The sequence below is a fragment of the Cavia porcellus genome, unplaced genomic scaffold, assembly GCF_034190915.1.
Source record: "Cavia porcellus strain 051 isolate PalLab524CR breed Dunkin Hartley unplaced genomic scaffold, mCavPor4.1 scaffold_21, whole genome shotgun sequence".
Taxonomy (NCBI): Eukaryota; Metazoa; Chordata; class Mammalia; order Rodentia; family Caviidae; genus Cavia; species Cavia porcellus.
Window position 1 is genome coordinate 15332812 of NW_026947504.1, and position 11731 is coordinate 15344542.

The 11731-nt window shown below is 36.8% G+C and overlaps 1 protein-coding gene across 1 annotated transcript; it reads left to right on the plus strand.

The window, feature by feature from the left end:
• Positions 1 to 916: 916 nt before the first annotated feature.
• Spink6 (serine peptidase inhibitor Kazal type 6) lies at positions 917 to 11475 on the plus strand. The gene is made up of 4 exons (XM_003477333.4): positions 917 to 1065; positions 3846 to 3868; positions 10321 to 10436; positions 11309 to 11475. The coding sequence occupies exons 1-4, from the start codon at positions 1008 to 1010 to the stop codon at positions 11352 to 11354; spliced, it is 243 nt and encodes an 80-aa protein (XP_003477381.2). The 5' UTR covers positions 917 to 1007; the 3' UTR covers positions 11355 to 11475.
• Positions 11476 to 11731: the final 256 nt, after the last annotated feature.

Below are 11731 nucleotides of genomic sequence, written 5' to 3' on the forward strand. Positions count from 1 at the left end.
GATAAGCGTCCTGTATTTCACCTTGCTGTTTGTCTTCATGGAATTTTAAACAGAAGTTTATGTTTCAATACAGACTTTCCTATTAACACCATATCTACTGTTGTTTGGTCCTTGCACAGTGTTGTGATAACCCACTGTGTGACCCATTCTGCAATTAAACTGATCATAAAACCTATGAAATCACTCAACTGAAATGAATGGTATACCTCCAAGGAGTTGAAATTTTAAAGTCTTCATTAGGACAACTTTTTTAGACTTTGCAGAATAAAAGGAATAGTAAATATTACTCATGTCTAATATGCAATTCAATGACCATGAAATTTTTTAACAAAGTCCAAACAGCACAATAACTCCTGGTCATTTTGACTCAAAACCTAGAAACCACTGACATGAGATGGCAGTATCATTTCAAAATTAATAAGCTAGTTCTTTCCACTTCCCCAAAAATGCTTGTTCTGACACAATTCTGGTGACAGTGTAGACTATCTCTCCTCCTTACGTACAACAGGAGTGATTTAGCCTCTAAAAACCAAAGTTACACCCTAGAGATTCCATTCCCCTGTGGTTATTCATCAGGACCACAGACATGTAGGACCTGTTGGAAAACAGACCCAGGGAGTAAGCAGAATTGCCCTGTGAATCATCCCTTTAATGTAGTGAAGCCTTGGAGGGAAAAGCAGGAAGGATGTATGTTGTTAGGAAAATGTAGGCTGCTGGTACAAAATGACAACTTTTATTAATAAGATCTAAGGTGCGACTCACATAATTGTCCTAATTTTTAAGATTGATGGGGTGCATGAGGCCTTTCTTCATAAATGCCTAAAGTATATAAGGCTGCGTATGGTTTTAGAAGGTGATTTTTATGAAAGAAGGAGGAGATCTCAGCTCCGTTTGCCTTGTCTCTATATATATGTCTCAGCGTGTATCTTGGTATTTCCTGGGAAGTGTCTTGACAGAGAATCTAAGCTGAACAAGGCAGTCTTGATTTGAGTGAGCAAACCGGCACCATGAAAATATCGGGTGTCTTTCTGCTCTTCTCTCTGGTTCTTTTCTACTTTTTCTCAGGTGAGTTTTTAAAATTAAGATCCTATATTTATATCAAAAGGGAGATGAAAAGAGTCATTTTCCATCCTTTCAAAATTCCAAAGATTTTGATGTAAAAGACCAATTAAGACAGATCATCATGTCAGTGATGAGAATGATCGTGATGATAGGAATTACAGCAATAATGGTAAAAAGAAAGTCATTTATTGAGAATATTGTGGGCATGTACTAAGTACTAGTGTGTATTACCTCTAATACTCATTACAAAGAATTTGTATCTCTTTTCTCTGTGCCAAAGAATGCGGCATAGAGAATTTAAGAAAATTCTCAAAGGGCCTGCAACAAATAAATAGAATTTGGAACATGAATTCAGATTTTAGATTTTGCATTTGGTGCAAATTACTAGTCTGGAAGATAGATAACTGCATTAAAAAATTTGTAATACAAATATTGGCTTTCAAAGACAAAGGAAAACTTTCCTATCAGTTATTGTTATACAGGGTCTCAATAATGATAATTGGAACAAGAGGAAACAATGGCTCAGTGAGCAAATCCTTGAAAAGAAATTATGGAACCTTATAATGTGAAAATACATAATATTTCTGAATTAAAGAATTCTTAAAGCAGAGGAATATTTTTGTGTGCTTTAAAGAGCATTAAAGTGATTTAAAATTCAACCATACTTCAAGGTGATGCCTTTCATCCGGAGAGGAGGGAGTTTCCGACGTCAGGATCATCGGAATGAACACAGCCATTTGTATCTATTTTCTTTTATATTAACTCAATCATGTGTTAGTGGACAAAGTATCTCATAGCTTTCATTATTAACCTGTGTCAACTGAATAAATATCTCAATTCTCTGATATTTCCAGTCTATAAAATGTTACTAAGTAGATCAATCCCTGGAAACTTCCATGTAAGGTGTAACATTCATGTAAACATAAATAAATTTGGCAATCGAAGATTTTATATAGCTGGCCATGTATAAATTTCTAGTAAGATTTAGCTAAGTCTGCAAGCATTTATTCATCTTAATTAGTCACATTTACATAGGTAAGTACATTTCAATAGGAAAATTGGATTAAGCTTTCTGTGCTACTGTAGAGTAAACTTGACTACTGAAGCCAAATAATTTTAGTGAGCAGTTCAGTTAATTGCTGAGATACAGAAAGCAATAAACCAATGTTAAAAATTTAGTTGCAAAGATAGTCTTCAAAATCAATTACAATTCTCTTATCTTTTCTCTTTACAAAGATGAATTTATATTTAACAAGATGTGATTAACAAATATACAAAATTTAACAAAGTATGTGTGCTTCTCAGACAGATATTATTTGGGATGACAGGAGTTTCTAAGAGCCTTGAAAGAAGGAGAAATTCATTTCAGTACTGGCATTTTCATTTTATAGCTTTGGGACCTTTTTGAATTTCACTTTCTCTCTACATGGTGGTTTATAAAAGAGCTATTTCCATGTGGGGCATTAAATGAAGAAAGCATGTGTAACGTGCTTAACACAGTAAATGGGGCATAATACATGTCCCATAAATGTCTTTCACTGTTAGCAAATTAAAGTTTAATAAAAAGAGCACTAAATTAGTTTCAGACACTGTGGATATTATCTTTTCTACTGTGCTATTTATATATGAATCATTGGGTAAATCCCTCCTTTCTGATCACAGATTTGCTGTCAAGAATTAACTGAAAATAGCAATATTTCATTTTCTCTGGCGAAAAATGTCACAGAGATTTACAAAATTAGACTTTTAGGCTCTGTCTGCTTTTGTTTTACAGTTTTTGAGGGATTGGCTTAAGCATTTGAAATGTTAAGTCTCTCATTCTGCCATTTGTGAATCACTGGCTGGTAAACATGGTCAGAAATAACTTCCTTCCACAGTTAAAATGCCTTCTCTTCTTACCCCACTGATAGAAATCGGGGTATTTCCAGTAGTCCACCATTAAAGGCTGGCCAAAATAGAAGGTGAACTGCCTTAATCCACACTCTTCCTGACTGGGGTAGTTCTAAGATTACATGGGAGAGGTATTGCTGCTCCATGAGATCACAGAAAAGACCACGGATCAAAATCACACAGCTCATACCAGAACCGGATCTAGGATTTTTATTATTCCAGTAAGTCGTACCACTTAGATAATCAATTACAATCTAAAATTTTAAATACTAGCAAGAAGAAAGCAGAAGGGGAAATTTATATGAGAAGTCTTTTTCTCTTTAGGAAATTTAGAGTGTAGGAGAAATTAGGCAGGGAAGAGTGGGTGAGTCAGTTCTCCCCAGTCTATGTTTAGGCCACAACGTTGAGGCCAAGTAACTATACAGAGGGCATAAGAGAAACCCTGAGCTCAATGAACAAACAACATTTTCTCCAGCACTCTATAACAAAAGCTTTTAGAAGAAACTACATGGACTGAACTTTGGAACACCCATGTTAGGGAAGAGTTTCCAATCAGCTTCTTCAGAGTAAGACCAAAGCTGACCAGGTGCTCCATGGTAAATTAATGACTTGGTTAAAACTATAGTGTGAAGCTTTAGATCCATAAATAATTTTCTTCCACCCCACTCTAAGCTCCAACAAACATTATCCTCCGTATTGTCTGCATTTCTCCAGAATGAGCCACATTCCTTCTGCTCCCTAAGACATGGTAAACATAAAAATAGGTGAACATGCCTCATGACACCTTGAGATGGCCAAGAACCAAGAACAAATACTGGGCACTTTCTAAATTTGCAGATTTCCTTGTTGCACTTTTATAAATTACAGTGTTTGGGTTTTATGCTTTTTTTCAGGTGTCTTCACTCAAGGTGAACAGGTCAGTGCCTAGTTTTATCTATTTTTCCAATGTGGGTGGTGCTTGACTGGTATTCTCGGACCAAAAATAAGTGTGTTCCTGGTGAAAAAGAGCAAAATTAATGAGCAAGAAGGACAAATGAAGAAGTCAGTTGAAGTAATGTTTTAAAATTTCAATCTTTTGGGAATATACCACTGAAGTTGAAAAGTCCTAATTTAAATCCTAACTTGAGTGTAGAGCAGATATGAGATACAATTCGTGCTAATTCCACCGTGTGTTCTTGGGGAGGCAAGATATTTAGATTCCTCTGAGGTGCAATGTCTGCTGCTATAGACAAGGAATACTAGTATTCAATTTTTACAGTTGCAATTATATCTAAATCAATGAAAACCTTTGGGAAAATGGAAAAGTTAAAGTGAATTAACAGCTAACAGTCTTTGGAGGAGTTCGGACAAATTTTTTTCTTTTTAAGCAATAATTAAAAGTAAAGAGAAAACACTTAATGCTATGCATTGAGAATCAACAGGCTGGTAACCTCAAATATAAACCCAGTTTGAGGTAAAATTGGGATGGGCACAGAATTTCTTCATTGTTAGATTTTTTTTCTCCAAATTTAATTAACAGCTTTTTCTCCTTTTCATGATCTATCAAAAACTGACACAAATATATCTTATTTATTCTGCCAATCCTGATTCTATATCCATATCAAGCATTTCTGCTTGATCTTGCCAAGTTTTGTTTCACTTTTGCAAAAAACCCTTGGTTTCAAAATCTCCAGTCATTGTTTCCGATTGACTGGAGCTAGCAAAGAAGTTGAAAAATATTTTCCAAACTTGATCGATCCACTCCAGTGCATAAGAATTTGTTCTTCCAATTTTAGCATCTCAGAAATTAAGATGCATCTTATATTTTATGATGCATTAAACTATTCTCTGATGTTTACCACATGCATATGTGTGTGTTTGTGTTGCTTCATAAATTTGTAATTCTTTATAGACTCATCATATTTAAATCAGTATGGCTGCCCAGTGACAGTAAAAATAAAAGCAGATAGATAAGCAAACACAAAGAAGGGACATAAAACTGATACATCATGTTTACATCACTTTAGGTAATAAAACACAATGATAAGATTGTTACACACAGATCCAAGAGTCAGGAGATTTAATACAACTTTTATTATTAGCATACGAGTCACTTGCTTTTTTGCACCGATATTTAAAGGATTTTAAATTATGTGTTCTAAAGTTTATATACATTGTACTACTTCCTAATTCCATTCTTTTTCCATGGGGCCAAATCTTAATCTGCTTGCTTCAGGGACATCCGAGATATCAGATACTGGTACAGTATACAGTACTGAACAATAATTGCAGAGGCTAGGGTTTGGAATCTTCATTCTATATAATCATCCAGATGACAGACACAGTAAAATCGTTAAAACTTTTTCTAGGCCACAGGAAGCAAGCGTATTGGCAAGCACTGCTTTTGGAGTCTGACAATATCGAAGAGCCCTAATTCAAATACTTATATGCGGGGGGATCTGGCTAATATCTCTTCCCTTAGTGCCTTTGCTGCCAAATCTTTAAGATGAAGGGTTGGGTTCAATCATCTCTAAAGCTTCTGCCTGTATTACAGACTTAAATCATGAACCCAGCCTATCCTAGCAAGGCTGCTGTTTCTCCTCCACTTAAATATGGAGAACAGGAGCAGTGCCACTCTCTTAGGTCACAAAATAGCGTACTGACTGATAAATATATAAATGCAGGCTACAGATGTTACCCAGAATCTACAGCTTCATTAGAGATGGGAAACTGAAACCCTAAAAAGACAGCCTGTCTGGCCATATATCAATAGGAAGGCGGAGCCTGAATCAAGTTAGCTTCAGGAAGCAGTAAAAGATGGGTGGGAATGTTGCTCAAGGGTAGAGCGCTGGCCCGGCCTGTGCAGGGCTGAGCCCAGTTCCCAGCAGCTGGTGAGGGGCGGGGCAGCAGTAAAAATCACTGTGCAATGCATGGGAAAGAACTTCAAGCACTGTAATTTCCTAAACAAATTTAACAATTATGATTACTATCCTCACTTCTTAAGCAATATGCTGCAAACAGTTTAGCTTTTCTTTACATATAAGGATTTGAAACCCGGAGGAAAAGAAGCCGGAGAAAGCAGACCTTGCCATATTGATTCACCAAAAAATGTTGTCGGTTGGTATAGTACATTTGGAATTTGCAAAAGACTTAACGTGACGAGACACAGAATGCAACAGATGGGGAAAGAAATGGCAGTGCTTTGGTCTGAAGGCCAAAAGGGGAATCTTAACAGTAATTGCTATCATGACAAAAAGAAAAGTTAGAATCAAAAACTAGCTTATAGGAAAGATAAAGGATTGTATTTTGGACATGAATATGTTATGAATGCTTCCTTGGTCTCCCCCCTCACCCTGGATCTCTCATGTTCAGACTGCTCTTGAACTCACAGCGTAGTCCAGACTGGTTTCAAACTCAACGTGATTCTTTTGTATCAGTCACCTGAGTACTGGAATTACAGGCATGCGCCACCACGCCCAGCTACAGACGCAATGTTTGAGAGTAGTTTCAAGGGGGTGGAAAGGGATGTGAACATGCGGGAGGTGTATGTGTGTGTGATTGCAGGTTTTCACTGGCTTTATTTGTACACCTAAATGATAGACTAAAATATTAATCTAAAATATAACCCTGATTCCTTAGTTGACTTGATGACCACATAAGTACAAGTTTTCAACCAAATTATTTTTTTGTACTTTCCAAGATGACTAACCTGGCTACTGTTACGTCATCTCAAAATGTTTTAGAAGATGCAGTTCTGATAATTACCACAAGGGGACAGGCGTGTACTAAGCATTGACACCGAGAAGCAGTCCCAAAGATGCCACACCAAGGATAAATGAATACTTTTTGTTAAACCTAACAGCAAAAGCATACAACATTTAAGAATATCCTTAAAATAGTGTAAGCAATAAAGTGGGCTCAAAAAATTCTATAGGATGTGCTGTGGTTCACATTGCTGGTCTTTAAGGTAGTGACCTTCCAGATAGTCCTCAATATTTTAGAAAGCACTTTTGTAGGGCTAAATATTATGACAGTCCTAGTAGATAAGTATGGTATTACCACCCCCTGTAGCATGTGTAGGAATGTAATCTCAGAGTAATGCAGCTAATGAATTGAAAAAGTAACCCAGGTCACTCCAATTCCATCCACAGGACAACCCCATCACATTACAACAGCACTGGGGCATTTTAATTAGATTGGGAGTATTTGAGCTCTCCTGTGTCATCTAAGTGCTTCATGAATGCAACCTTAAAGGAGAAAAGATACTGCCACTATCCCCTCCAATCTAGACCTGCTTGGACTTCTTCTGAGAAGTCAGTTGTTTTAATTTTATTTACAAGAGTTCAGAACAAAAATATAAACTAGGAGAGGAAATGCAGGTGGAGGAAATGCCTGGCAATTAAGAGATCTTAATTCACACATTCACACATCCTCACGTTGTGAGAGCCGAGATCTCCCTCTACTCCTGGCATGCTCTTGCTCCTATCTACAATATGAAAGGATCATTTCCAGATAATTGCAGAGGCGTAGGCAGAGTCCCCAGAGTGGGCTCCTGGTCATCGTGTTAACAAAGCTCACCCTGTAATGCAGAGGGCTCTGTAGAGGTGGAAGAGGAATCACCAGTGAATGGCTGCTTTTTCTCCCAACCAACTGCAAAAGCTAAGAACATCAAAACTTTACTTATAGAAATAATTTATGGCAAATAGTCACTTCTAAATCATGGATGGTATAAAGTAAAAGTACCATTAGAGATTGTATAGTCTGGTGGTGTGTAGACCATTTGCTATGAGCGTCAGTTAAGAGTCTCCAATAAGAAGGCTGCTTTCTCCCCTCCTCACCCTGCTCTATTTCAGGTATTCCACACTGACTCTGTGAGTCTACACATCCACATTTGATCCCTAGGAAAACCCTGGAATTACAAGAATGGGGCCTGGAAAGTATTTGCTTGTTTTGTGGTTGATAAAATCTTGGCATAGTCAGAACCTCACCTAAGACAGCACAGATATTAGCAGAATTAGATCTGCAATATGCTTTTCAGATAACCTGAGGCTTCATAGAGGGCTGCTGCAATCTAAAAGCATTAAGTGTGTTTGTTCTAACACAGTTTATTCATACACCAGCTGATTGACTTGGTTTACTGTATTCACTTATTTCTTTAAATTAGTATTATTTTTAACTTTTTATCATGTTGCTGCTCCTAACTACTCTCTAAGGAATAGAGAAAAGGGATGAGTGTGGGATTAGGAGGGTGGCAGGTTCTGGAGAATCTCAAAGTGAATGCTCTCTCCAAGTTCCACTTCTATATCTGCTTTTAAAGGATAAAAGAGGCTGGCTCACGAGATCAAAGGGTCAATGGCCAGGGAAAGGTGCCTTAAGAAGCCGTCTCTTTCACGTAAGAGGCTTTCCTGTTTATTTTCCCCATTATTGTGAGGCTGTGGGTCTATTGCACGCCTGTGTCCCACTGTGACATTTATTACACACTGCACTGTGCTATCCAAGTTCTCTGCCTTTGTAATGGAGATAACACAGCATGCATATTGAAATAGTGGTATTACAGACTCTTCTGTGTATAACCGTACCCAGCACGAGGTCTTCCATATTTTTGTTAGACTTCAGGTTATTTTGAAATAAATGAAGAATCAGTGATCTTGCAGTTCACAGTTCTTTTTTGACTCGAGCACAATATTGTGTACGTTAGTGACATAAATATAAAATACATAAGCTTTTGAGGAAAAAAGTGTCTTGTGAGTTATAGTGAATGCAAGATTTCCCTCCTTATTTCCACTTGAAGACCTAAAGGGAAGATTATTTTTCTGGAAGTAGTATCAGAATGGAAAGCTGGGAAAAATTGGTACCGTAGATTAGAAACTCTACATTATCCAACCTCAATAGGATGCCAACTTAAGCAGTGCCAGAAATGTGGAGTTTGTATTCAAACTTGAAAAATGTGGTATTGTTTTTTAGTATATGTGGTAATGAAGAGAGCATTACGCGGAATTTTTAAAATCTATTTGTCTGACTCTTTCACTGAGCATTTTCTTCACCATGAAAACAAAACCTTGACAACTTCATCAGTATCTAATGGTGTGCTAATATCTTAATGAGTGATTATTTTTTGTCAGCATTCATAACATTTCCTCAATACAATATTTTAACATAATGTTTTTGTATAAGGTATACAATGTGATGCAATGGAATAAATATAGATAGCTCAGTCTATGCTTCAGGGTTATTGTCAGACTTGACTAAAGAAATCTACATGCAGGCGTTAAGTATATGAAGCAACGGATAATCTTAAGATTGCATCATTTAATGTAATCAAGACAGTGATAACACAGTTTTTCTCTAGTCATGGGTAATTATCATTTCATTGCACAAGCAGATACTTGCAGTGACTGTGTTTAATTTAATTGTTACAGCTATATCCTGGAAATAATGACATAGGTTCATTCCATTTGCATGCCAAATATTGATTCTATTGATGCTGCATTGAAAAGAACATTACCACCACCGTCCAGATTGGCTTTGAGAGGCAACTATAACTGAGAGGTTGTATTAGTGCTATAGATGCTGCTCTTAATAATGATAACAATTATTAATCAAGAAATATTCTCAACAAGACCTAATTGCAACTTAGAATCTTAGGCAGCCACTACTAAGTCATTGTAGTCATAAATGTAAGTTCAAATTCTACAAACAGATATTGAGACAAAGTAAGTTACTGTAAAGGCATTCAACTTTTTTAAGGGGTCATAAATAGGTGTTACATCTCTTGGAGAAACCATCAAGCCTCTGGGTAATGTCTGGTGATCCTTCATACGTATTGTGGTCTCATAACATGAAGAAAAGTATTATTGAACTTAATACAGCTATTCAACATTAATACAGCTTTTAGAAACATCCTTTAAAAACAAAAACAACCCTAAACTGGAGTATTTTACTGTTGGAGCAAAAAAGTCTTTAGTATAGCACTTAACATCCTTAATGTACTCTGGAAGACAGCCATGTATTTTTGTTTGTTTGTTTGTTTGTTTGTTGAGACAGGATCTCATTATGGAATTCAGGCTGGCTTTGAACTACTGTGTAGCCCAGATGGGCCTTGAACTTATGTAATCCTCTGCCTCAGCATCCCAACTGCTGGGATCACAGGTGTGTGCCACCACACCTGGCTAGTAATGTATTCTTATAAGGAATTTCCTGTGTCTCAAAGAAAAAGTTTCAGTTATATTTAATGTATTCTACTTAAGTAGACAGAGCTATGTTTTTATTCCAAGATGTTTTTATATCACAAGTCTTATGGTATAAAATTTTGTGTCTGAATGTTCTATTCTGATGACCAGCCCTTTAGAGAGAATACACCAATGTCAACATGATTGCATTTGTTTGTAGGTTGACTGCAGCAAGTTCAGTGATCCCAAGTTCTTTTGTACTCGGGAATCAAACCCTCACTGTGGCTCTGATGGCCAGACATACGGCAATAAATGTGCCTTCTGTAAGGCAGTGGCGTAAGTATAAGAGTCAGTAGCCTATACTTTTGCAAGCCAGAAGCTTCTAGAATAAAACTGAGATGCTTTCCTGGAAGTTCTAGAAACTTTTTCTCATTCTTCATCCTAGATAGTGCATAAATCAACTCAAAGGAGATGGATTGAAAATAAGCAAAACAACCAAAGAAGCAAGAGAAATTTTTTGAAAATATTATCACAACAGCTTTCACTTCCTTACTAATTTTTATTTGTTTTAAAGAAGATAGTTTTCACATAATAATTTATTACCATTAAATTTGATACTTTCCTATTTTTATTTGTTCTGACTTTAAAATGCCAATAGCAGCAACAGTGCACAGTGAATGCATTGCTGTAGGACACACCTCACTAATTCATACCAAACTTTCCTCAGGAGAGGCTTAGTGGAAAGGGCTGGGATGCGAATTAATGGACACTTTCTAGTGCATGGGTCTGCAGGTGCAGTTCCTATCAAATGCCAAGTGCCCCAATGTGTGGCTCACGTACTTACATCTTCTGTCAGGGTACCACTGACACTGTAGTCTCCTGGGCGTTATTTCTCCTGCGACATCTGCCTTTTTCACTGCTACATATATTTAATGTTGGAGAATAAGCAATCGGTTCTGTAGGATCTAATGCTTATTTACTCTGAGATCTAAGGTTTATTTGCTCTGAGATTTAATTACATTTCATAGTTTCCAGTTAGGCCAGATATTATTCTGAGTGTATTTGATCTCTGCTGAATCATAGACATGGATAATTATAAAATCAAATGATTAGACAGATCATGCCATAGTCAAACCTGTTTCTAGTATCTGTGGCAAATGAACACCATATCGCGATTGAGTTCATATTTATTTTTCTTTTTTTAATAGGAAAAGTAATGGGAAGATCAGCCTAAAGCATCATGGAAAGTGCTGAATCCAAAAGGCCAGTGTGTCCTGCTGGCCAGCTCTAATCCTTTTCTCCCTCCTGCTTTACTTTTCTCTGGCGAATACTGTGAGTTTATAAAGACACAGCTTTACTCTGTCTGAGTCTTAGGGACTGCAATGTACATCTGTCTCTCTTAATTTGCTTGTCAATAAAGTAAATTCTGCAGAAGCATTGATTGCGATTTTATTTAAAGATCAAGATGTACACATGCAATGTGGAATAATGGGCCTGCAATGATTCGAGATCGAAAGAATTGTTATCCAATCCACCATCCAACTAGTGTGAAATCACAGGAAAACCCTCACCTTCTCTTATATTCCAAATCTTTATGAGAATTAGAAGGATTTTTAACAACATGATCACGT